We start from the raw sequence: 27,595 nt of genomic DNA on the forward strand, positions 1-27,595 counted from the left end.
CCTGCCACTTGCCCTGGCTCCACATGGGCACAGAACCAGAGCTGCCTGCAGCAGCACCAGGACCGCACACTGGCCCTGCTGGGCCTAGACTCTACCTGCCAGAGGGGGAGCCGCCTGCACTTGCCACACTCACTGCGGCATCAGGACCTGCAGGAGAACTGCCAGAGGCCAGGGTGCTGGCTGCCTGCCCCTGGGCTTTTCCCCCTAGGCACCCCTACCCTATGCCCTCCACCCCACCCCAGGATGGCCCAAAAAGGACATTGTTGTAAAAAGTTTGCACAGGGAAGGTTTTTTATTGTTAGTGAGTGGGTTGGTTGATGGAGAGGCTCTGTTAATTGTGGGAGTGAGGCTCTGTGTGCTAAGTGGGGAGGTCCCAGTGGCAACAGGGGCCCATTGCAGGGCTGCAGGAAACTTGGTGCAAAGAGCAGCAATTCTGCTCCCTAATCCCCAAATATGTAGATCCCTGCCCAAAAGCACTTACACCAGAGTAGCTTATACCAGTGTAAACACAGGCCAGGTCAAATGCATATGTAGACATGCCCAGGATAGAGGAGTTGGCAAAAAAAGGAATTAAAGATGTGCATCCTGGGGAGCAAAGTTAGTTGTAGCCTTTTCCAGACTCTCTACTTCTTTTAAAATCTCAGTTTAAAAACTACATTCAAAAGCAGGTCTGAGTCATTGCTGCTGCACTGTGTCCCCCACCTCCCCCACATCACCGCCAATGATCTGTATGTATGGCAGAAGGTCAGCCTCCAGGGATGCTACTTTTTGCCTGTGTATATCCCACTCAGTACTAATAGTCTTGTCCCAACAGGATGATACAGTGCAGCTCTGGAACCCAGAAAGCCATAATGTCAGCTCTTCAGCCAATTCCAGTGGAGGTGCATCAACACACACCACCTGAGGATCCTGATCTTTGAGCTTTGCCACCCACTTGCAGTTTAAATGATATTTGGTACTTACTTTATAAAAGACCTTTCTCTGTGTCCCACTAGCAATTGCAGCGGAGTTCCCTGTGCATCTACTTATCCCAGTGCAGCTAATCTGCCCCTTGCTGATCCTGAAAAGCCCCAGGAAGAAAAAATATCATTGAATGTTTCAAGGTGGGAAGGGATCAGTACTGATCACTTGTGTGTCATAAGTCTTATGCTGCTGACCACCTAACAGAGAGTGCCCTGTAGAATTCAGTACAGTACTTGACTTTTGGAACAAGAATTGAGTTCTATCTTTGCTGTCCCCAGGAAGTTCTCAGTCACTTTGAGGGGCAACATATGGCAAGTTGTGAAATGCCAGCAGGATTTAGTTTTTTAAAATATTATTTCCTAGGTTTGGTGTCATTAACCTCTTGATTACAATAACAGTAATTAATACAGTATTTTGCCCATGTGGATTTTTCCTACTAAAGATCTCAAAATGTTTTGTAACTCCTCCAGGAGTTATTACTAGTGTCTGGTTGTGATAATATTATCACGGTGCAGGGGCATACTGCCACTTTTCGAGGTTGGTGCTAGTATGGTAGGGACACAATCTTTTGCAGCTCTGAGCTGCTCAATGAGGAGCATGTCACTCTCTGAATTCTCTGTCCTCATTCATTTCCTGTGCAACTACCTAGGTATGCATTTTGGACAGGATCTGATCTGCTGCCAGCTGTGTTCAGCTCCTCCCTCTACTTACAGTCTTTGGACCTTCCCTCTTGCATCATACCTAGACTGTGCCACACCTTGCAATGTGGAATGGGGGTGGGCAGGCATGGTTCCTACAAGCTCAGCCCTGTGGGTGGGAGTGGGCTAGTATTAAAACAAAGGCACCCACAGAGTTGAGTCCCTGCATACATTCTCCCCTGGGCTTATTTCATAAAAAGCACGAATCTTAAAGGAGCAGGAGCCGTGACAGCAGGAAGGACCGGTCAACTTACAGCCCAGGTACCTGCTTTGGTTGCACCAGAATCTATTTCAAGTATCATTCATGCATTTTCCTTCATCTTAGAAGTCTTTTTGAATTCTCTCTTCCTCTTTTTGAATTCTCTCTTCCTCTTAAACTTGTCTTCTGTAAACTTACAATTTGGTCTCTCTTTTCCCCCCTCTTCCATCATATTCCTCCTTCCTGTGCTGCTTGGTTTTGGCTAGTGATTAATTTCATTTTATTTTTCCTGAGAAAATACCATATATCCCACAGAGACATCAAATAAGCCAGGACATGGTGGTTCTTCTCTGATCAATGCAACAAGCTGGCAAAGAATCCAACAGTATTTACTCTGGGTGAGAAGAGGTGTTGTATGCTCTGTTTGAAATTACAAGGCTTTATATTTATTGTGAGGGCCAAGGAATGGCTGTTTTTTAGCTTTATGCTTTAAAGTAGTTGTAATTTTCCCTGTTCGGTCAGGGTTCATACAGCGTGTTTAGCCTTTCTGGGATGCACATGGCTTGCATACTTGCATCAGTGCTGTAAAATGCTTAATCCACCCCCAATGAAATCTGCTTAGCCTGCAGAAATGAAGCAGTGAGGGGTTTCTCCCTCTCCTCCCTTCCCTTCTTCAGTGGCAGCCTTTTATTGTGACAAAGTGTTGAAAGTTAGGACAATAGAAATATAACACTGTAGCGAGAAATCTAACTAGCTGTAGGCGATGCCTTCTATGGGACTCAGGAGGAAAATGAATCGCGTGTTAGTCAGGCTAAGGTAAGATTGCAACCTCTTCATTAAGCCACTGAAAGTCAGCAAGGATGAACTATACATCAGGATTCAGGTATGGCAAGCCCATCTAGAGAGAAGCTGTTAAAATAGAAAGGAGGGGGTGGTTGGGGACTGAGGATCTTGCTTTAGTAACATGGCTTCAGGATTTAACCTTTATGTTATGGTAGCACCTAGAAGTCCCAGTTGTGAACATGCTGTTGGGCACTATACAAGCCTGGGAGAGCTAACAGTCTAAATAGAACAGACAGACAAAATGTGGGATGGGATACAGGCCCAGAGAGAAGAAAAGACTCACACCAGATCATACAACAATGCTGAGTTAGGAACAGAATCCACCGTTCCAGGGACCCACTGCACTAGTCACCAGGGATTGTTTCCACAGTCAGATATTTATAAATTAGAAGTGCTCCCCACTTCCCTGGTAAACTTTCACAGCAGTGCTATGAACAGTCCATGACAAGCCCAGGTCAGAGGACCCTGCACTCTGTGTGGTGCTTTTGCAAGATTGCAGTCTCTAGACGGGGCTTCCTGGGACCTGGCTCCCAAGGAAAAACGAGTTGTGGTGCGGGAGGGCAGAATCTGAGAGAAAAGTATGTGGGACCAATCCAGGGAGGACATGAACTCCACACCACCAAGATCTCAGTGACTTCAGTGGGAAAGAAGGATGCTCAACTCCATATGAGATCCAGCCCCAAGTGTTTTAAAGGTCAGGTAGAGCTACCTTAAAGGCCCAAGCCCCTATCCTGTAGCTGGTAAGGAGCCGTTGCCTTAACACTGGCATCATCTAACACCGAACAAGTTGTAATGCAGAGCTGTATAAAAGAAACAAGGTGACGTTGGTGTTGCAGGGTAGCAGGTGACTGGACTCCATGACCCAGAGGTCCCTTTCAGTCCCATGTTCTTCAAATCAGATGCTTTCTATGAAAGAACACTGCTCCCCCAGAGATGACCTTCGTTTGGGAATATAGTGGTACTACTGTTCCTACTTTACAAGTAGGAAACTGAGGCACAGAAAGGGGATGCAACCTGCCAAAGTCTCTCAGCAGGTCAGTGGCACAGAGAGAAAAACAAGACCCATATCTAACGTGCCTGACTGTATGTTTGGGATGGAAAGCCCCCAAGTCAGGTGACCTCTTTCAGACAAATCTGAGATCAAATCTAATCTGTTATTTGGACTGGCATCCCATTCAGAGGACTCACATTTTTTCCAGAGTTTTCAGCTGTTTTCCCCCCAATTGGTGAATGGTAGTGCAGGGCCTGAAAACTTAAACCCACTTTAAATTTTGTCCTAGGAACAGATGAGGGAACAGCCACCACCTGCTGAGTTCCAGGCAGAGCACTCAAGTGTGCACAACGCAGCTGTGCCAAGGTTTATAATGGGTTTAGTTGAAGTATGATGGCAAGAGATGTCCATATAATAGGATGAATCCATCCTCACTGGTGGAAGAAGGGAGGTTTGCACTGGGCAGAGAGAGAAATAACAGCAATTTGAGCATTGCTAACCCCAAGCATGCAAAACTCGTGAGTCAAGATCAAATTCCTGACATTTGCTAAAATTTCAAGGATTTTAATTCAAATAGTTTAGGGTTATTTTTGTGGGAGGATCTTCTCTGCCTTCTGGTTTTTGAAAATTTGAGGGATTATGTTAACAAGCTTTTCTCGGCAACCACAAGGGCTGGAAAATTAAATGAAAGCTGAGATTCTGTTGTAGTCGCATGCATCCAGAGGCTAGAGGCTTTAGGAAAATGGCCAAATAAGAGACTCCTGTTTAAACTGGTGAGAGCTAGCAAAGCTGTCCACTGTTTCTGAAAAAAATCCCTTGCTGCTCCTGAATGTTTACTCATCCTTATTGTCAGCAATTGAGGAGAGAGGGTAGATACAGATAGGCACACCCCCAGACCCACACACGATGATCATGTTGTGAGAGCTTCAGGGAAGCAGCTTTTTGTCCCTTTGCTGACATCAGCCGGCTACCTCTTGAGGCTGCTTCCTCCATAATAGCTGGAGGAATATTAATAGTTTGTTACTTGATACTGCTGTTGCACATTCTGCAATCAAAACATAGCCAGCATAACCATAGCAACCCCTTTTTCTCTACCTCATTGACACACCCTGGTAATCTGGGCAAGTCAAAGAATTGTCCTCTTGATGATTAAGGGGAGCATAATCAGTTCTGCAGCCTTCTGGGGAACTGGGGAATCTCAAGATTTGTCCACCGCTTTCGGGCCAGTGGAGGTTTAACGGGCCTGTCCTCAAAGGTGCTTGAGGGCACTCATTTACGGAGAAATAAGACAGACTCCGCAGCTGAAAACTATCTGGGTTTTACTGTTTTGGGTCTTCCATTAGAATAAGGGTGAAATGACCATGTCTTCGTTGCAGCAAAGCAAGCTTTAAAGTTGAAGGCCATGGGGAAGGGGGAGCAATTGCTCAGCTACATGGTGACATATGGCTGAGCACCATTATGAGCACCATGCTGTTGTGTTAGGCCAGAGGTGGGCAAAATGCGGCCTGCGGGCCAGATGTGGCCCTCCAGGCCATTCTACCTGGCCCAGGGGGCTCCTAAAAAATTTAGAAAATTAATAGTTATCTGCCCCTGGCTGCCTGTCATGAGGCCCTCGATGGCTTGCCGAAACTCAGTAAGCGGACCTCCGCCCAAAATAATTGCCTACCCCTGTGTTAGGGGAATCAGCAGAATGTCAAAGAATGAAAAGGGGACTTGTGTTTGTTTGGGAGCAAGCACACAACAGTGCACACCTCCTCTGACCAAGGCTACAGCTGCACTGAACTCAACATGGCAGCTGCTACTGCAATTTAGTGACATTATTTGTGCCTGTCTGGTGACTGGACCAAACAGAGATCTCCGTTTATTCCTAGCTTTGAGCTGCCAGGAGTAAACTTTTTTAATTTAGGCAGCAATGGCTGGAGGTCCTGACATGCAATTTCCACTCCCATTCAAGGGCATCACATTGCACAGCAATTAGAAGCTGTGTTCACTGTGTTGGGCTTCTTAGTTGGCAGAGGCTAGGGACAAGGGATCTGGAATGGGGATAAGGACCTCCTAGATCAATGATTCCAGTCCCCGCTATCATAGGTAACATCACCACAGAGTCCCATTCATACCCTTGGCACATTTCATCTTCAGACTAGTCAGGTTTTTGCCCATAGCTCCTTATGCACGTCTGTTCCAGAACCTCGTAGCTCTGGAGGTGAGAAACCTCCTCCTACCCTTCCCTCCCATTTTATACTCTTACATTCTTAGTTTATTCACAGCTAGTTTATACCCATTTGTTCTTGTGCTGACATTGTGGTTTGGACTAAATAGCACTTTTCCCCCTCCAGTGTTTGCTTCCCTTACGTATTTATCCAAAGCAGTCCTATCCATCTTTAAGTTGCTACATTAAACAAGCCAAGCTCTTCTAATTTTTCCATTCCTCTGATCAACCTAGTAGCCCTTCTCTGTACCCAATGCAGTTCAAATTCATTTTTCATGAACATGGGTGACCAGAACCATACACACTATTCCATGTGAAGTCTCACCAGATCCTCATAAAATGGTATTAATACTTCCCTGTCTTTATTGGGAAATACCTGATTGAATACATCCTAGGATTGCATTTGCCTTTTTTTTTCATAGCTGCATCAGGCTGTTGGCTGATATAACTACCCTGTGATCTGCTGATCTCCCCAGATCTTTCTCCTTCTCTGAAGCCTCCAGTTGACCAGTCCCTAATTTATAGGCTGAAATTCTTGATGATTAGTCTGGCATGATCTCCATCTTTAACTGGAAAGTAGGAAGAGACACGAAGTAGATTCCAGTTACATTAAAAATAGATGTAGCGCTAAAGATACAAAAAAAGGTAGAAAATCCTCTGGGAATACTAGATATGTGAAAATTTGCAACACCCATCCTAACCATGTTCTATGGGTAGTGCATATTCCTGCATACCTACTTTAATTTAAGAAGCACCTCTTTTTTTGCTGATGCGGATCTGAGCTAGCCAGTCCTCCCAAAGAAGAGAATCTAGTTTCAATTCTTTTCCTTGTTCCCCTCCCATTTGAGTCTGAAACGATGTTAACATAGTATAATGATGTTATACTATGATACTGCGGTATCATAGTATCCTTCTGAGCACAACTGTGTTAAGCATTGTCGGACCACAAAGGGGCTTGTTGCGGCGGGGAGGGAGAGGGAAGCTGTTTGTCCACAGAGCAGATAGATAAGGATGCCTGCGTTGCTGGCCTTTTGGGAAATGGAATGAAAGTATTACAGCTTTTGCCGTCTTGCAAGTCAGGCCATGACCTGCTGATGAGCACAGGAGTATAATTTAAAATGAAATCATTTGTCAGGAAGTTACCACTAGTTGTTCATTTAACACTACCTTACAGCACCTACAGCACTTGCCTGCTGCTAAAGAAATTGTGGTGCAGTGGTCAGAGTAGTGGATTAGGACATAGTAGATTTGAATATACTGGGGTTTTTGCCATAGACTCCCTATATGACCTCAAGCAAGTCAGTGAGGTGTAGAATGGGTGTTCCCCATACCCAGACTGTTGTGGGGATGAATTTGTTAATGGCTGTGAGACAGAAGGAACCACAGTGCAAGGGTGGGGGGTCATATGAAGTATCACACCTAGACAGACTCTTTCCTCTTTTTAGTCCTCAAAACAGCTTCCTAGTGGCTTTTTTTTTTTTTAAATATCACTAATAAGGAACCGCTCCCAATGCTGTAATTAGACCAGAGCCCATGGCATATTAGTGATGGAACAGGCTGTGTTTTTGATAAACACAACCTGCTCCAAGCAACGTGAGCTAGATTTGAACATTTAACAGTAACAACTGGAAAAGGAAGAGTCTGCATCTTCCCCCTATTTGTAGCATAAATCAGTGTTCGTTACAGTTCAGAGGCACCATGTGCCCATCTAATTTCCAATTACAGTCATAATAGCTGCTGTCTCAATGGTGATTTCCCTTTTTTGCAGCACATTTCCTGTCGAAGGATTAAACATAGCTCCCGAACCTTTTATTACTGGCTTCCCTGCCTGCCAGCTTTATATTATATTTTATTTTCATGGCTGCACAATAGCTACAAGAAACGCAGTAGGGTCCCTGGTTGTAAAGTAGCTAAATGAACTTAAAATATTTATTCATTTTTCATTCCATATTAAAACTGGCCCTTTTGGAAATGAAATGGATGCAATTCATGATCTTATAGCCTGACTGCCACAGAACTGCATGAGTGGCTAATAGACAACAGTTGAGTGTTTGCTATTATTCACAAGTCAAGGTTAGTTTTTCTTATTCCAGGGTGTCTCTGATACAGTGAGTCTTGAAGGTGAGTCTTGAAGGTGTATGTTTGTTTTAAGATTATATAATTTTGTAGAGGGTAAATGCTGGCTGTTTTCAAGGTATGTCTGTCATCTCACTAATAGATTGCAAAGCCTACAAGGCAATTAGTCATTGCTTACCAGACATGACGTACCAAGCCAGCCTTAATACTTTTGCTCCTCCACCCAAACCTCGTGTTATAAACTCTGTCTACAGTCAACATGTGGCTTTTCTAATTCTTTGACTCCATAGTTAATAAAATCTAAGATAGCCAAGTAAATTCATGTAAATGAATGCATTCTTGGGTGAAGCAAGGTTGGACAGTTTTTTATTAAAACAACACATATAATCCAGTGTTCAGGGTGTATTACACAGTCTGATCCACACAGGATATGAAAGTGTTATAGCTTCCAGCTACAGAACTTAGTCATTCTTCTGATGCTTCAGCTCTGGAGGTCTCTTCCAATTACAGCCAAGATGGCAAGTCATCTCATATACATCTATAAAGATTACGAATCTTTTATCTAGGTCTAAACTTTCCCAAAGTTCTGGGCAGGGTCCAGATCTGAGATGTAGATCCTGGCCCATTTCTCATAAAGGCCTTCCAACAAAGATATAATGAACTCATTCATGTATTATTTTGTTGAACACCTAATGTTAGCTCCTGGATTTTGTGAGACATTGGATTGGAACATGAAGAATGAAGCTGAACTTACTTTTCCACCTGTATAGAAGTATGATTTTAATGGGTAATTTCCCACAAGATGTTTGATGCTTATGTATTTTATTTCATGGCAGTTATCTGCTGTGTTTGTGCAAGCAGAATGTGAGGGATGTTGTAAGTTGTTAGAAATTTAACTTGTTTCCAAAACTAAGAAAAGAAACACAGCAGGATTACTATTGTTTCCAGGCAATGTCATGAGACTTTGCATCCATGTGAATAATACCCAGAAACTTCAAGGCAGTCTGTGTTGTGGAGAGGGGATTGTTCAAGTAGTGATCCTCCAATTTCTGCACCCCCCACCCAGGTGTGTTTGATTTGGACTCGTATTCAATATTTAACACGTCAGGTTCCAAAAACATTGCTTCAGGCTAATATGTAGCCATATTGGTTAGTGTCTTGGGCTTGGTACATTCTGAAGCAGTAAAGTAACATAGGTTGAAGACAGTTCAGTCCCACATGAAAAATCACTATGCTAGCAATCAGCTCAATCCTTCCAGTTTCTCACAAGACTTAGTTGCATTGTTCAGGGTAAGTTGTCTATCACTGTCTTCTTTGACATGACTCTGGTTCTTTTTTGGAAACCAAAGTTACAGCTCAAATGGAGCTGAGAGAATTTAGCAGTTTATTGGGGTAAGAGAAGAGGCAATTGAATGCCAAAAAACTTTTGCAATGAGGAGTAACCTACAACCCGCCTAAAGACATTCTAAGATTTGTAACTTGCAGGCAGCATCACATGTAAAAAAAATGCAGCATGATTGCTTTTCCCTTTCAAATTTAATTTCACAGGGTTCTGCTGAAGTGCATTCCTGGTCCATTTGTTCCTCGTCTCTAACCATTCCTTTATTTGCATTCTTTAGATTCCATTGGAGTGCCTCCCACTTGAGAGAGTGGCCCCACAAGTTTGTTGTCCTTGAAAGTCAAAGGCACATACCTTTAAAAATCCACTTAAAGGACAACAAGGAGAACTCTTGGAGACCAAGTCTGAAGGCAGAAAAACAAAACAATGTCTCAGGTTCTAACAAATCATGTGTTACAGGTTGGACAGACAATATGTGTGACATCACAGGAAGAAAGCCAAAGCTTACACCCAGCTGGGTGCCCTTGCTGCCCTACCAGATCTGCAAAATGCTCCTATTATTCAACAGAGGGCTGGGTTGGCCAACCCACAATGACCCCAACCAAAACTTATCTGCATCCAAAAGGGGGACTCCATGGTACTAACTCTAATGCAGTGTTTAAACACATGACCTCCCAAGCTCAAGGGAAAGAGCATCAGGTCATCTTTATGGAAAGACCCAGCCTTGCCCATCAGTCAAAAAGAGATGATGAAACTGATGCAAATCCCGAAGCCAGTCCAGTATCTCCTACCCTGGATGTGTCAATAGAAAGCCTGAACCAACTGATCTTAGAGATTGATCCTACCTTTCAGCCACTTGCATTCCAGGCAGTCAATGGCAAGAAGGATGCTGTCCAAGCCAGTGCTCTCAGCAACAAGTCTGTTACCAAACAACAAGAATCAGAAGCATTAGGTAAGACAAAGTTCATCAAAGTGCAATGGACCCAATGCTGAGCAAGCTCAAAGGCTGCTCATAAAGGAGCAGAAGCAGAGTCCATCATTGTCTTAATGTATGGCTTGTGCCAGTTGCAAGCCCTGGAAATTCAGCCCTTTGCAATGTGCCAACCCAAGTCCTTAAATTGGGGCATCAATGCAAATAAGTCATAAATATTACCTGGGTACAACCTGTGTTGTTCTGTATGTGAGACATTACTTGTCTGTCATATCATTGATTGGGAGGAAGGGGCAGGCACTTGTCTCTGAGCTGGTGAGCTTTCTATCTCACTGAAGTATGTATACTTAGTATATGGAAGCCTCAAGCCGCATTGTTTTTCTCTTTGTAGCTCCCCTGTGAGGTAGGGAAATGCAGTCATCCCCATTATAAATGGGCAGCTGAGGCACAGCAGGACTAAGTGACCTGTCTGAGGTCATCATGGGAGCTTGTGGCATAGTAAGGACTGGACTCAGGTGTCCCAAACCCCAAGATAATGTTCTTACCTGTTTACTGCCTTTCTCTTCTCTAAATTTTCAACCTGTTTTACAAGGCCTAGTTAACTGTAGAAAGGTTATTTCTGCATGCTTTGTAAAGGATCCTGTCTGCCATCATACCTAGCCTGGCAAAACACCTTCATTACAAATATACTAAAGGTGATCTCAGTTTTAGAACATAAACAAAGCATTGCAAAAGCCCTCTCACTATGACCACTAGGGTGATCTGAATGTTTTAACTCGTAACACACAACTAATTGTCTTCTGCTCATTCAGAATCTATGCTGTGCCCAGCTGTGTATATGTCTCATCTTAAGGATGTGACCAGGCTTTTTCTTCCATTTGTATTTCTGTCTCCAAGCCATTTAGGTGGTTACTATGCACCAGTTAATCCATAATTTGCCTAGTATCCATTACTCTCAGCTATTCACTGGGGGCTGAGTTTTTAAAGGTATGTAGGGACCTAAAAATGCCTTTGAAAATCTGGCTCTGGGTCCCACAGTCCAGAAGCTACCAAATGATGGAATTTCAGAGGTGTATAATGAAACACTGTTCTCCTGCTCTGTTGGCCAAACGAAAGGCATATGAGCCCCAGTCAACCTTTGTTCATGAGAAGCATGGATTGAAGGGAGGAAAAGGTGAATGGATGAAGTACAGTGAACTAAAGTCAGAGCCACAGCACGTGTGTGGTTTAATGATGTGCTAGCAGGGGAGGCAGATGATCAGATGTAGCGTGCAGGGGGCAATGAGCCTGGGTGAGTGAACATAGAGGTTAGAGCAATGTGAGCACGTATCAGTGTTACTTGTGTGTTCTGCAGTCATTGCTGGTGAGCAGCCATGATGACCTGGTTGGAGGGGCTTTAACAAGTGTAGTTAAGGTGCTGCAGTGGGAATACGAAGGGGAGAGGGGGAGCTTTATTCTTATTTATTCTTATCCAAATCTGCCTTTTTGGCCACTCTGCCCCTGGTTAGCAGCAGGGAGATGAGCAAAGTTTGGCCACCATGTCCCTCTGATCAGGTTCAGTAAGAGCACTATGCATGTTGGTGCAGACTGCCCCACCGTGTTGCCACAAGGTAGGGTTGTTGTTCCTTATTAGAAAAACAAGTTTAATGTACATAAGGCTTCTGTATCTCAGTTTCTCCATCTGTAAAACCCAGTTTACTTTACCTTTATCTTATGAGAGTTAATAAGGATAATGCTGCTCGCAAGAAACTCTCAGGTGTTGCAAGAAACTCCCAGGTGATGGACTCTGCCTGTGGAGATAACTGCATGCACTGGAAAGCACTAGCATCCTTCCAAAGAACAATAGAGAATTTATGAGAATGACATCTTTTATGGTTTTTTCTTTTTCCCTTTTGGGTTCCAAGTCCATTTTCTTGCTGGAAATCACTTTTAAAGAAACAGCACTGGGGAGCAGGGGATATTCAGGGCTGAGAGTTACTTACAAACTGCACCATGTTGCTTGAAGGCTGTTAGGGACACATTGGCACTGGAGAAATGTTTCTACAATGGCCCTGGGTACACTAGAGGGTTTTTGTTGTTGTTCCTGTCTAATGGAAAACATGATATGTGCTTTTTAACCTTCCACTTAGGGAGAGATTGCATAATAGGCACTGTTTTTATAGAAGACAAATTCATAACACAGGCTAATTATCTCTGATAGCTGTTTTGGAGAACAGTAGATTGGTCCCCTCTGCTCTGCAGTGCTTTCAGCACTTGTGGCAACTGGGCTGTCATTTTGCAGTCACTCCTACTGCTTGTCAATGCTGAAAAATAGCGAGGACCATAAGCAAATATTTAAGGATTAAACATGTCTGATAAACGTGAGCTTTTCAATAGCAAAGGGCTTTGTTAACCTTTTTACACAGAACCATTCAATTATTTCTCTAAAGGGGATCTTTAAAGAGTTACAACAATCTCTTCTTCTGAAGATGAAGAAGACCTGGACAAACCATATCCAGCGAGGGGCTTGTTAAAAGAGCTTTACATACTGATTAGCTGACACTGGAACTAATTAATTACTGAGCTTCAGCAAGGATCGACTCTGATGGTATTATGGTTGCATTTTAGCTATGACAAGGGGGAAACAGAGAGTTTTGGAAAAGGTTTTGAAGCAAGAGAGGGTTTTTATCTTTTTTTTTTTAAGAAAAAAACTATTTAAAAGCTTCTAAAAGGATTCCTAAAGCCCTGTCGCTTAGTGCCATTTATATTTCCCTTTCTCCTCCTCTGTTCCACTTGCAATAACTATGTGGAAAGGAGCTGGGGTTGATCTCACACTCAGCTATGTTCCTCTGTTAGATCTGAGTTGCACTGACTGACAGGGTAGAAGCAGTTCAAGCCCTTGATGAAACCCAGGGGCCGCACAGCTAGTATGATGCACTGAAGCAAGACTGGGGGGTTACTATATACAAATAAAAGTTTGTATATGCTCTCTTTGCTGGTTCTGGTTTGTCATGAATCTGAAGTGCTTTGTCTAAATATTATTTCCTCAACAGTAGACAGATTCACCATGCCAATTAAACCAAGCATCTCCTTGTGATTAGCCTAGGAACTTGGCATCAAGATGATGCCTGATGAGTAACTTTTGTACAGGCTTGCACTTATACTAATCATAGAACTTGATGCCTCCAAGGCCTAGTTGTTCCTTACAATAAACAGTTACCGCAGTCCTTGGCTATCTGGAATTTAACTGTCCTCCCAAAGCAATGCAGTCACTAACCACGAGTTATAAGATGGTAATCAGTGTAAAATTAAGTGTAAGGGAAACTCAAGACTTTTTAAGAGCATTTTCTCATTGCTACAGCAAAAAAAAAAGTTCCATCCTACAGATGCCTTTAAAAAAAAAGCGAGGGCCCTTTGTGGACTCAAAGACATAGCCAGATCTGGCAGCTGGAAAGGGAATGCTAGCTACATTCAGAACAGAAACATGGTGCACATATTTAACAGGGAGAGTAATCAACTGTTGGAACAACTTCTCCAGGGAACTGATGGATCCTCCATCATTTACATCCTTGAAGAATCAAGGCTGGGATGTCCCTCTTGCCTTCCAGCTCACCCAGAACTGGTAGGTCTGGTTCAGAAACCACTGAGGAAAATTCTCTAGTCTTCTTTCAGGAGGTCTTAACTCAGTGACCAAATCATCTGAGTAATGTTCCTCCCCTGCTGGTTTTGTGTCTGGAATTTAAATCCACTGCATTACACTGTTTTACTATAGGAGACAAATAGCCCTTTCTTGGGGAGAAGTAACTTGTTATACTGGCTGCACCACTCCCTATAGTTTTCCTGGGGCACCTGCCCCTCAAAAGTCTGAATCAGCCCAAATGTCTGAGGAGACAGCTCACTGCAGGGTGGAAGCAGCATCCAATACGCAGCATCGCCTTGAACATTGGCACTTAGTACAATGGGAGTGGGCTACAGGCATCAGCTGGCATTACTGAATGAAGGAACCCCTCTGGAATATCCTATGACTTGCAGGCACAGAGATCCAGCCACTGGAAATCAGTATCCAGTAGCTAAATGTCTCAATGTATGTGGCACTTCTCCCGTACCTCTCACTTGAGGATCTCAGAGCAAGTTACAAGAATTTACTAATTAAGATTGTGATCCCAGTAGACATGAGCTATTTCCTGATTTACAGGTGGTTGAGCAAAGGTACACTGCAGTTCACTGATGTCTGACAGAAATGAGAAATAGAAACAGAATTGAGGAGTCCTGGTTCACCGCTCCCTGCTGTAGTCACTAGACCCTGCAACACTCCCAAAAGCAGGGAGTTAGAACCCAGAGACCTAATATCTCAGAACTCATCTCTAACCCTCAGAGCATGTGAGCTGTTTAGTGTGAGCGTGCAGACCTGGAGGCACTTTTTTTTTTAATTCTAGGTGTGTCTAAGGTGTGCTTAGAAACAATCCTTTTATCGCTTCAGGCATGTGGACAAACAGGCCAATATTTGTACCTGCTTTTTGCCTGATCCCAGGGGTGACTGGTGCCTCCAAGTCTGGAGGGGGTGGGGGCATAATTTGTGGGCGGGCCCAGGGCCAGGCCAAAAGCCCCATATCCACTTCTATGCTTCTCTGCTGCGGCTTAGTGCCCCCCCAACATGCAGCCAACCCATGTGGCAAATAACTGCCCTGTCCTGAGCGGTGCTGAGTTGGGAGCCAATCTCAGGAGGGGCACATGCCCCCCTACCAGCCACCTGTGCCTAGTCCCGTGAACTCTGAAAGAGAAGGCAAGTGAAGGATAGTGGGTTCTGCCTTGCTGGAACGGAAAATACCACTGGTATAGGAAGAGGAAACAGACTGTGAAGTGCACATGCTTGAATTGCCCTAGGAATGATTCCTATCATCAAATTGCCCACATTGGGAAAATGCAATTATCTGTCTGCATTTGTTAGCAGAATACTCAGCCCACAATCTGTTTAACTGGAAAAGTGGAGGCATTTTTAAACCAGTCACCTTGCTCTGCCCCAAACCGCACAATACCAGTTCTGTGCACAGTTACCAGTGCTAAAAACCTCCAGCCACACCTAAGAACAGACAAAATTCACCCCAGCATGTAGAGTTGGCCTGCAGCTTCCACACCCAGTGAGCTTTAGATCCATAAATGGCTGTAAGGGGCATGAATTTCATCTAGAAAGCATATCCCTTTCCCCTTGCATCTGATGTAATTGCTTATGTGGGAGTAGCCAGATGTCTTTATCTTTAGTCAGGTACAAACAGAGTTGCTTGTTACAGAAGAGAAATAGAAGCAGCCGCCCTTTTGCTGCAGGTACCAACAGGCTTGCAAAAGGTTCTGCGGTGTCAGAGATGACCGTACATAACCTATCTTTCCTTAGAGCCTGCCAAGAATTGGGGTTGGGCCACTGGGGCTTGCTATCAGTGGAGAAAGCAAACCTTATAGGGTCTCAGCTCAAGCCTGTTTAGGTCACTGTGAACCTTTCCCATAAAGCAGAGTTCAGACAAACAGTGCTTTCCTCAAGACCTTTTTGTTTTACCAGTCCTGCAGGACCTCTTGCTTTGGTGTCATGTAGGCAACAGAAATAGAGGGGTGTTCTGCACAAGGTCAGACAGAAGGCACATGATAGATTGAAGTCTTGGAATTGGAACCGGTCACAGACAAAATCTCCAGGAGAGTCCAGGCTACATCTGGGCATCAGTGCAAGATAAGCCTTTCTGCAGGGCTTGTTGCATGTGGTGCCAAGGGATGACTGCACAGTCCCCTCAGGCACAAGTTCTTTGAAATCACAGCTGTTGGCTCTGCTCATTTGTCTCCATCCCTCAGGGCAGGGACTGTGTCACCTTATATCTATGTATGAGCAAATGCCACGGGAGCCTGATCCTTGACAAGGCCTCTAGGTATTGTGAGGGTGTAGGACAGCTTTTGGAACTTTGGCCTAAGTGACTGCATGTCCTGCTAATATGTACTGTACACTGAAATCTCCCAGGTCTTGAAGATTGTAACCTCAATATAAAATAAAAATGGAGAGAAATCTCATGCTGTGATCAGCAAATGAACCTGCCCAGCGCCTTTTATCCTTAACTCCACCTGTCTTGTTTCAGACATAAAGTACATTGAAATGACCCCCACCAGAGCCAAGTGTCACGAATCAGTGCAGGGTTCAGGGAGCCCTTCCATGACTCCACTCTCCAGGTCTCCTCAAGGCCATTGCCTCCTGCTCCAAAGAAGGACACCCCAACCCAACTGCAGCCCAAATGGCAGTGTTGTCTTCTCAAGTCCATCTGCGTCTGACAGTGCCCGGGCAGTTCTCCAAAACAACTCTTCCCTAGGGAGTTACTCCAAGACCAGCAACAAAGCATCAGAATGCATCTCCATCCCACAGCGAGGTCAGAGGGACTGCATCTCCTACGGGCCAACTTCTCTGCTGTCCACATCTCCAGGCTTTGACAATTTGCGGAAGACTTTACATGCTGGGAGAGGTCAGCAGAGAACCAGCGCAGTGTCTCAGCTCTCCGCTAGCCCAGGTTCGGATACCAGTTACATGCTTGGAAGGTAAATGCAGCTTTATGTTGTGTGCAGGTCTGTAACATAGTTGCCCAATAAATGAGACAAAGCAGAGGCACTGATATTCCTCCACCTTCTTAATTTTATGTGCACTGTATATTAAGCTGACCAGCTCTGGATGAGCAATGACAACTTGGAAAATGTAAGACCTAGTAGAATTCCAATTTAGCCACTTCTACTTTCTTCCTGCCCTTCAGCAATGAGCTGTTCAGGTAGGAGAAGCAAAGAGGGAAAACAGGAGTGTGGCAGGAAATGGAGCCAGCTACTTCAAGTTTCCCAGTGCCAAGATGTTTTCCCCCTCCCCACAAAAAATTCAAGGAAGTTTTTGGTTTAGAGTGACCTTAGCAGGCATGATGCCCCTACTGTAGTCTTGTGGTTGGCTTGCTACATGGCTCACTGGCTAGAGAGCTAGCCCTCTAATTTCCCCCTCTCCTCTGTTTCCTCCTGCAGCAGCACTCCTTCGCTTCTCAATGACGACTCCGAAACTCACTTCTCAACTGATAGCTCCTGGTCTGTGGGATCCCTCGGCAGCCCGTACTCAGCCTCCCCTACTGTCAAAGTGGATCATTTAGGAGAAGGCTTCAGTCCAGGTTCCTACCAACCCAATGGAAACCAATCACAAACAGTGAATGTCACCCCTTCCACCCTGCTCCAGAAAGGGCAGGCCAGCAGTTGTCCCCCATCAATCATTAATTCCATGTCAGATATCCCCATACTACTGGTAAATGGGTGTCTGGAGCACAGCAAGTCTTCTCCCAAGTTGACCAAAGGCCATCATGATTCCACCAAGAAAGCCGTTCCACCCAATTCCAGCCCAACCTCAGGGCTCAGCAGTTTGATAAACGCCTCTTCTGACTCTTCCCTCTTCTCCTCCATGGACAGTAAGTTGTCTCTCTGCCTTGTATAGTAACCACTCTGTGATTTGTGAAGCCATCTAGGACAAGGGAACCAGCTTTGTATCATAGTATTGAAAGGAATACAAGGATCATCTAGTTCCCTGAACAGATGCAGGATTTGGAAATGAAATCATATGACAAAACTGGAGACTATGATTCCACTCTTTATTACGGCTTCATTTATAAATAATTAAGAAATAATTAATACGTCAGAGGCATAACTAGTTTATGCAAGATGCTCTTGTGCATTAAGCACATCTATACAGGATCCTAGAGTTGGCTATGCACTATGATTATAAGCAACCGGCTCACCTGTTGTTTTCCTTGATCTATAACAATTGACTGGCTGTTGATTGGCATGTCTCGTTATTTAAAGTGACCTTTTATAAATGGAACCCTAATGTAAAGTATGGCCAATGCGGTTTATAAATGAACACACACACACACCCTGCTGCAGAAAATCTTGTGCAGAAATTGTCTAGTCACTAAAAACAGTTGCTTTCAAAAACATCTAGTCAATATGATGTCCTTTAAAGCAATACGGTCATAATTTCACATGATGTCATCCTGGTAGTTCCACTGAATCAGAAGTAGCTAGACTTATTTACTTCAGTTGAAGATATAGCTCCACATGTTCTAATTTTACTCTTATTTGGGTGCTAAACATGCAAGTGTTTTTTCCCCCTGTGTGTTTTGAAGGACATCTGAAGATATCACAAGTTTACAAGGTTCCAAGTTCAAGAGTAAATAATAGGTCCATTGTTCTCTGGAATAATCTAGTGGGGGGAACTCATGACCCAGGATTCTCATGGGAAAGAAGGAGGGGAGGTATCAGGTCAGATTTTCATTTTTTGTAAATCAGCATAGCTCTGGCTCTTGTGGAGCTCTGTCGATTTACCCCAGCTGAGGAGTTAGCCTTTTATCTTTCTGATCTTGACTGTGGTTTGCCAAGAAGATGATTGAGTAGAAAGTGAATTTTGCTGAGAACCAGAGAGGAAGTTCCGATTAAACAGCTTAAATAAACAATTCAGCCCAAGTTTAGTTTAAAAAGTCAATGGTCTTTGTTAGGGCTCTTTTCCCATTAGAGATGCCTGTGGTGAGAATCCCTGGGACTTTTATACCTGCAGCCCATAAGTCTGCCTCTCTCTAGAGGCAAAGTTCAGTGTCATGTGCCCACCTTGAGGAAACTGTGTAATCTCTTGTAGGTACCTCCAAAGACGGTCAGCCTACCATGAAGTTTGTGATGGACACATCAAAATACTGGTTCAAGCCAAGCATTACCAGAGAGCAAGGTAATTGCACATTACCAAACCTGCCCCTGTGCTGATTTCTTTGGAATTCATACCACTGCAGTGAGCCAGATGAAGCCTTTTGCATCACACAAGTCCCCTGTTGACTTACTTTCTGACTGCATACCATCCCATAGAAGCACCTGGGATGGAAATGAAAAGGTTCACTCATCAGCCTAGAGGGGGTGGATCACAAGAATACATTGAGTCATCATTCTCCCTGTACTGAGTCAAGAAGGATGTGCTCCACCTTAGAATCATAGACTCATAGAAAGTCAGGGCTGGAAGGGACCTCAGGAGGTCATCTAGTCAAACCCCCTGCCCAAAGCAGGACTGTCCCCAACTAGATCATCCCAGCTAAAGTTTTGTCCAGCCAGGTCTTGAAAACCTCCAAGGATGGAGCTTCCCCAGCCCCCATGGGTAACCTGTTCCAGTGTTTTACTACCCTCCTAGTGATAAAATTCTTTTTAATATCTAATCTAAACTTCCCTTGCTGCAACTTGAGACCATTGCTCCTTGTTCTGTCATCTGCCACCAATGAGAACAGTTTAGCTCCATCCTCCTTTCAACCTCCTTTCAGGTAGTTGAAGGCTGCTATTAAGTCCCTTCTTAGTCTCCTCTTCTCTAGACTAAATAAGCCCAGTTCCCTCAGTCTTATCTCCTAACTCATGCCCCCCAGCCCCCTCACCATTTTTGTTGCCCTCTGCTGGTCTCTCTCCAATATTGTCAAGTCCTTTCTGTAGTGAGGGGCCCAAAACTGAGCTCAGTACTCCAGATGTGGCCTCACCAGTGCTGAATAGAGGGGAATAATGACTTCCCTTGTGACAAGAAACCTTCTGACAATGAGCTTAGCCAACTTTTGTTTGAAAAGGATTGACTTTAGGTTCCAGGTCCCAAAATCCAAGTCCTGGCTGAAGTCAAGGGCCTCTTCAGTCACTTGTCTGCAGTGGCACACCCCTGGGCAGATCACATGCAAGAGGGAAATTAAGAAAGTCTGCATCTAAAAGCAGGAAGCTCTGCTACCCAAGGTAGCTGAGAAAGGGACATGACTTCCAGCTTAGTGAACTAGAAGACACTCATTCAGCCTCTCTATGCAGATATGCCACTAGAGGGAGACAAAATGCCACTCTGTTCCTGTGGCTTTTAACTGCAGGGAAGGCTCTTTTACACACAACAGACTTTCCACTCTTTCATTTCCCTGCCACCAGGGAGGGTTTAGCAATGGGCAAGTGCTGCCCACCGTGTTTGCTTGTCTAATCCCCCTTGTGTTTTGACAGCAATTGAGCTGCTGAAGGACAAGGAGCCTGGCACTTTTGTTATGCGTGACAGCACATCATACCGCGGGTCGTTTGGACTGGCAATGAAGGTTCTCGTATCACCATCCAGCAGCAGGACAGGTATAGAAATGACCCTCAAGCACACGGGATTTTCCTCGGGGAATTTGTCTCTGTCAGCTCCCTTCTGCAGTTCATAAGTGAACTAAAAAGCAATGGGAGCTTTGCTCAGTGAAAGATCCCAGAGTTCAGATCAGCCAGTGCAAGGTCTATGTACCTACAAAGTCAGGGCTTCAACAGGACATAAGGGCTGGATCCCAGTTGTGGTTGGAAAGGATTTTCAGAAGTCCTTGAGTAATCTGATAGCATCCATCCCACTGAAGTAACACGTCGACCACCTTACCCTGCATGTGCACTCAAACTTGATATTGTACACGATTGCAATAAATCCTCCTAAAACACCAGTCAGGTGGCATGCTGAAAATGTGGAGGAAGGGACGGTGGAACATATTTTGAGCCATATCACTGTAGTATTGATAAATGTTGTCTGGCCTTTTGCTTACAGGTGATGACAACTGCGACCTTGTCCGGCACTTCCTCATTGAGTCATCCGCCAAGGGAGTGCACCTTAAAGGGGCAAACGAGGAGCCGTATTTTGGTAAGAGTATATGATCCTGCAGATTGTGTCTTTGGCTGTTTTTATTATGCCTGTTAAAGCAGTGTCTTGAGGCTGTAGTGGGCTGAGTGCCGCACAGATGTATACAGTGGTTCCTGCCTCAAGCTTTCCACCTAGGTGTTTGATCCCTAATTATTTCCCAGCATATTTTTTCTCTTGGCCAATCAGAGCTGTTAACAATGTTTGTGAGAATATACATATACCTACACATACAATATAGATAATATGTATAAATGTATGTATGTGAATACACACACACACTTACAATGTTACCCAAGCTAGATATTAGGCAGATCCTGCAGTCTCTGCTGACACTGATGTCAGTAGGAGTGTTCTCAAAACTCTGGGAGTGCATTCAATAATAGTTTAAAGTCCTGGGTTTCATTCACTCAAAGCAGTTTTGTAACCTCTCTCCCTTCCCTGCTGCAGGGAGTCTGTCAGCTTTTGTGTATCAGCATGCCATCATGCCGCTCTCCTTGCCCAGCAAGCTGATCATACCTTCACAAGGTACGTTTGTGAATCAGAAAAAACGGTGGGAAGGCGTCTGGGCAGACTAGTCGACCAAAGCAGTTCCTTAGAGACTGAGCTTCTGTCCTCCTTGGCATATGGATGCAAGTGACTTATTTGCAAGGCAGGGCTCATGTGACTCATTTGCAAAGTCAATCCGATCAAGAGAAGGGGAGACTAAGGGGAAAGAGAGGCTTGAATGGATAGTAGTAGTAAGTGCCACTGGGGTGAAAGGTGAGGAAAGAACCTGACTGGTTGCAGGAAAGCAAGAAAATTAGGTGTGAACCTGCATTTGAAGTGATAGTACTGGGATGGCCATGGCACGTCACCCCTGACAGAGAAGCAGTGAGTGTGTTCTGCTGAAGCGTGTGGGTCGGGAAGGGGTTTATCCTCTTCATGTGTGGTGGACAGAGTGTTCCAGGGAGCAAAACCCTATTAAGTTTTCCAGAGGAAATGGGGCCAATAAGCAGAGCAGATGAAGGCCAGGAGTAGTGAGATCCTGGGAAGTGGACATGGGCTGTACCCAAGAAGAGCTTGGGAAAGGGTAATGCTGGTTAACATATCTTGATCCTTAAAAATGACCCATTGATAGGGTGTTAAAGTCACCATCGTGCTGAACAGTTTGAGGTTTTAAAAGATCCTGGGCCTTATGGGTCTCCTGGCAGGAGGCAAATTTCAGCCATGGCAAAGCAGTGAAGTGCTTGTTAGCGAGTGCCTTGTGCCCTCATTTGTTGTTTTCGCAGATCTAGCTGATGGAGACAGCAGCCCTGATACCACTCCAGAATCTGTACTCGCTGCACTGAAGAAAGCTGCAGGTGAGCACAGAAAAACAACCATATTTCTGGGCCTCGTACTATGTGCTGGAGGGATTGCCAACTGCTGTCAACTCTCTGGACTTCCACCACCTGTGTTTTACCTCCTATCTCACCAGATACCAATGTTTCTGTCACAATTCATGGCAGGAGCTGAGAAACAGCTGCTAGGAGTAGGACCTCATCATAATGGCAGGCCTAACCTAGAAACTCAGGATAGGATAGTGTTGCTTATTCTCACAGTTTTGTCACAAGTGTCATGATATCTGGTGTTTTGCTTAAAATCTTCAACTCCTGGAGTCATGGGATTTCCTGAAAATCAGAATTTTCATTAAAAAAGAAAATTCAGAATCCTTATGACTAAGGAGAAAACCTGACTCATATAGTCTCAAACCTCAGGAAGAAATAAAAAAGCCTCAACTTTTTATCATGCTTTAAAGTCTCCTGATTTTTAAGATCGATCTTATGATATCGGGACATGATTTTTGAATACTTGGAGTTTGCAGTGCTGCCGTAGTTTACCTTTTAGATGCCTGGAGTTGAATGTCATCTGATTTTAGACTTTCACCTGTCCATTGTGTGAATTAAGCTATGGAAGCTCTGAGTGAAAGCAAAGGAGCAACCACAGACTGGTATTATGTCTTGTATTGCTGTGGTAAAACAGCATGAAAGAACTGATCTTTCAATTTTACTGAGAATTTTTTTAGGAGATAAAATAAAGCTGGTGAACTGAAAAGCTTTATGAGGCGAGAGGGGTGGGAGAAGTTTTGAGTCAAACTAAAGTGGGGTCAACCAGAAATGCAAGGTTTTTTTCATTAAAAAATGTTTAAGGACATTTTAAATTAAGCCACTTTTAATCAGAAAAGATCAAGATGTCTCTTTAGAAAATGTCAATATTGCACACTTGATTTGTTCAAGAATTATTTTTGTATCTGAATAATTAACAAATCAAAGATGAATTTGTAAAGCATTTTTTGGCAGAATCTGCAGTTTTCACTGAAAAAGTTTCACCTGAAACATATGGCCCTGTTCTGTGCAGTAGGACCTAGGAGCTCCTGTCCTGGACCTCACAGCACTGGGCTCTGGACAAATGCAGGAGAGACAGGCAGGCACCAACAACAGCACCCCTGCTCACTACTCTGTACTAATCTTGGCTCTGTGCTGTGGTCTTACAGTGTGCAACGTCTTGTACCTCAACTCTGTGAGCATGGAGACACTCACTGGTGCTCCAGCTATTCAGAAAGCCGTCACCTGTACCCTGGAACTGGAGACACCCCCCATGCCCACCATTGTGCACTTCAAAGCAACAGAGCAAGGAATAACCCTGACAGATGTCCAGAGGAAGTAAGGATACTAATTTGTGATTTCTTGATGTACCTCTCAAGATGTTGACATTGGACTTTGCCAGGTGTAGGAAGGTGCCTCAGATGAATGTTCAGGGCCAGCGCTGGGGCTAGGTCCCATCAAGAACAAACACAGGGAAAACTTAACATGCAGCTTATTACTTTCTTTAATCCTGTGTCGCTACTCAAAGATGGGCCAAAACCTCTTCTTAATTACAATATGGCAACCATGCTGATTTGCACCTGCATAACTAACTCACGGGGTAAACTGGCCTGTCAGGACAAACTAATCCCTGCTGTCATCAGCAAGGCTTTTCACCAGGCATGCACCTGAACCCAGTAATATGTTTAGGAGTACTGGGCATGATTCTGCTATGAAGACAGTGGCTCTTCAATGATGGGAGCTAGAACCAGGCTGAATTTGTTCCTCTCATCAGCTGACATGGACAACTGGTGCCTCCCACCTCTGCGGGGCCACCAGATCACTGACCGGGGGCGGGGGATACCTCAGCAGCCAATCGCTGACCAGGATGGGGGGGAGTCCCCCAGCATCCAATAGCCGAGCCCAAAATGACCAGCACTTCTGATTTTGCAGCTGGCATTTCCAGGGGGTGCACAGCCGATCTCAGGGAGTGCACGTGCACCCACATGCACCCCCTATGCGTCACCAATTTCAGCTGATATAGATTTGAAGCCACCCCTTGGGAAGTGATAGCCTGATCTATTTATTCAGAGGTCCCTAGATTTCATCAACATAGTCTCCCACTGATTTGCTCTGGCTCCTCCTCTTTTAAATCTATGTCTTCTTCCATTTCCTTGCCTTCAGGGTATTCTTCAGGCGACACTACCCACTTGCTATCATCAGCTTCTGCAGCACGGACCCTGACAACAGAAAGTAAGTTTCAAGTAACTGCTCTGTGAATTGGCACAATTAAGTGAGGAAGTGCCTATAGTGTGGTAGTGTGCTTTTTTCTGGAGCTGGACAATAAGTGCAGTATGTCCAACACTACAGAGTGGCAGACTGGCTTGAATGGAACAAAGGAGTTGGCATTGAAATGAATGTTAAAATTAGATGGAATCAGTCAAAATTTCAAATATGCTATAAAAAAAAAGGTCATTCCTCCCCTACACTAAAAGTAGCATTTTTTTCACTAAATATAAATATATAAATATATAAGTATATTCAAAGCATAGAGATAAGTTAAACATCTTTTCCATTGTGATCTTATTCACTTCTTTTTTTTTTCAGGTGGCAAAAATACTGCAAATCTTCAAGGTATGACCCTTATAAAGAGACCTGAAACACATACCATGCTCTATAAGAACCAAGGAAAAAAGAAAGTGGTATATTTTTATTGGGCATTTGAAAGGTCATATTTCAAAGGCAACAGAGGGAATAAGGAGATTAAGTTTTTAAAAAGCTGATAATGGGCGGGAAAATTCATATTAAAAAGAAATTTGGGACAGTTTGTTGGTGCCATGCCAGGCCTGCACTGTAGCCATCCCAGATGTTAGGGCTTCACTAGTGAATAAACCAGCGTGGAAAGTGCCCAGTGGAATTCTCCTAATCTTCCCGGCATCGCTGACTTGTTTGCTCAGAACTCAGGACGTGAGTTTATATCTGGCTTTTCCTTGTGTTTGAGAAACGTTTTTTCTCATAGTCGGGAAGGTCATTGCCAGAAATGCTTAATCCTGACTGTTTTTCTTTCATGCAAACGTGATTGGGGAATGGGCCAAGGTGGAACTGTTAGTCAGAAGTGCTCTCTGTGCCTGGGGCTTGTTTAAGTTTTTCTTGTTAATTTCTGAATGCAGTCTAATAGTGAGTTCTTGTCTCTGTCTCTTTTCAAAGGATCTTTGGTTTTGTAGCCAAAAGCCAGACAGATTCTGAGAATGTCTGTCACCTGTTCGCAGAGTACGACACAGTTCAGCCAGCTTCTCTTGTCATTGACTTTGTCAGCAAACTCCTACCAGAGCCATAGAAGATAGAAACCTTTGTATAACCCAAAGCTGGCAGCCATCTAGAGATACCGCTGAGCTGGTTCCTAACATTTTATTGCTACCTGGTTGCATTCTGGCAATAGTTCTTATTTATATTTTTTGTTACGTACTTTGATATCAAGAGTTTCTGCTAAAGGTTTTACACCCACTGCTCAATTCCTGGAAGCCTCTGATGGAAACAGTTCTCATTTCAGGATCTTTGATGAGGAATCACGTGGGAACTTCTTTTATATGGCAAATGGACCTGGTATACATAATGCAGCAAGCAGGATGCCAGGCCTAGCCTGGGATGGGTAAATGTTACAGGAGTTGGACTTGCCATGCAGAATTATTTGCTCACTAACCTGGGATGCATCATTTTGCTTTCTTAATAGCATGTCAAATACCGTGGCTAAGACTTTTAATAGCAACTATAAGTGCTTCGATTTTGGGATGTTCAACTAGAGACATTTCAAAGAGATTAGAGCAGCTATCTTCCAAAAATCAAGTTTCATGCTTCCTTATCTTGCAGGTGTTTTATGAGACAAATACATTGAAGACCGTCAGGATCTTGGATATTATAGAGATGGGGGGAATAAGAGTGGGTACTCTGAACATAGAGGCACCTGAAGTCACTAGCCCCTTTGGGAAAACGTTGGTCCCATGATGGCTATTTTAGTGCATTAAGAAAGAAAAGTTAAGCAAGCAGGTTTTTACCAAAGCTGGTCAATTTTTATGCCATTTTCACAAAGATGGATTACACTTAATTAAATTTATAAAGGTTGTGATGAGCTTGAGAAATAATTGTTGATATTTTCATGACTATAACATACTCAGTCTTTGGAAGGAACTTGCATAAGTCTGGGCTGACTTGAATGACGTAAATTGGCGTAGTTCCATGAAAATCAGTTGTACTCTGCTTTATATTAGCTGAGGATTTGAGTCTTGCTATAATATTAAAGTAGAATAAGGCTGTTCTCAAAACACAGTTTGTTTCCACCCTTTTTGAAAACTCCCGTCATACCAGTATACTGATCCTATTCGCAGCTCATTTGCCCAGGGTATTAACAAGTCTTATAAAATGGTATTTTAAGGTTAGAGTGGTGGATCCATAGGCGACTGGTAGGGGCACATGCCCCACTCCCAACAAGGCCGTCCCCACTGCCAATGCCACCAGCAGCTTCTGCCAGTGCTTGCCAGCCCTGTCCCTGCCGCCAATGCAGACGGAGGCTTCTGCAGGTACTCACCAGCCCCATTCCCACTGCTGCTGCCACCACCGGCTTCTGTGGGTGCCCCCCCAGACTTAAGCTGCACCAGTCGCCCATGGGTGGATCACTTAATTCATCACAAAAACTACAGCAGGGCCATTAACAACTCAACTATGTTACTATGTGTAGTAGTGTAGTATAAACTACCCACTACATCTGTTTTGTGTGTGTGTGTGTACACATCTAAAAACAAGTATCCTAGGAAGAACAAAATAAATGTTTAAAAGATTTTATCAGCCTCAGGTGTGTGATTTTTGACACGTTCTTTGTTTCCATGTGTTTAACTGACTGCAAGCCAGAAGCAGATGTCCACAGCATTGCTGGGTGCCTGAAAATGCCTTGTCTGTTATGTTGTCGGATTCTGCACACTTACATAAGGATCCTTTTATAGAATTGAAGAAAAAATATGCACCCCCAAGTAAAAGAATGGCCTTTCCCTAGATCTGCCCCTTCATTAGGTTGGGGCGGATGTTTCACACCCACTGTCTCCCTTAAAGAAAAAGATGAATCCACTGGATAAGATAGACACTTACCTGGGTTAGGCATAGGAGTAGGACCCAGGACACCTGGGTTCACTTCCTGAATTTCAGGTAACAGGCATCTACAGAAGAGAGTACTAGGCTGTCTCCACCTCTCTGTGCATAAAGCTATTAGAAAAAAATTAAACAAGCTAGTATGAACCTGTGAAATCATATTTGGCATGTCATTTGTTGGTCTCTCCTTGTCCACTAGCTGCTGTATTTTGTCAG

The 27,595-nt window shown here is 44.1% G+C and overlaps 1 protein-coding gene across 1 annotated transcript; it reads left to right on the forward strand.

The window, feature by feature from the left end:
* Positions 1-1,770: 1,770 nt before the first annotated feature.
* TNS4 (tensin 4) lies at positions 1,771-27,075 on the forward strand. Its single transcript, XM_090044458.1, has 13 exons — positions 1,771-1,922; positions 9,599-10,270; positions 16,342-16,792; positions 17,255-17,685; positions 18,906-18,992; positions 20,267-20,386; positions 20,829-20,921; positions 21,369-21,446; positions 22,190-22,261; positions 23,434-23,602; positions 24,428-24,496; positions 24,851-24,877; positions 25,451-27,075. The coding sequence occupies exons 2-13, from the start codon at positions 9,745-9,747 to the stop codon at positions 25,578-25,580; spliced, it is 2,253 nt and encodes a 750-aa protein (XP_089900584.1). The 5' UTR covers positions 1,771-1,922; positions 9,599-9,744; the 3' UTR covers positions 25,581-27,075.
* The last annotated feature ends 520 nt before the right edge of the window (positions 27,076-27,595 follow it).

This window comes from Crocodylus siamensis, chromosome 4 (assembly GCF_052110815.1).
Source record: "Crocodylus siamensis isolate JL-2025a chromosome 4, ASM5211081v1, whole genome shotgun sequence".
Classification (NCBI taxonomy): domain Eukaryota; kingdom Metazoa; phylum Chordata; order Crocodylia; family Crocodylidae; genus Crocodylus; species Crocodylus siamensis.

Excerpts from the sequence above, each read along its gene's own strand:
- TNS4 (XM_090044458.1), top strand. The coding sequence starts at position 9,745 with ATGTCTCAGGTTCTAACAAATCATGTGTTACAGGTTGGACAGACAATA. Across the intron at positions 21,447-22,189 it reads GCTGATCATACCTTCACAAG|ATCTAGCTGATGGAGACAGC; the intron begins GTACGTTTGTGA and ends TTGTTTTCGCAG. Across the intron at positions 23,603-24,427 it reads CTGACAGATGTCCAGAGGAA|GGTATTCTTCAGGCGACACT; the intron begins GTAAGGATACTA and ends CCTTGCCTTCAG.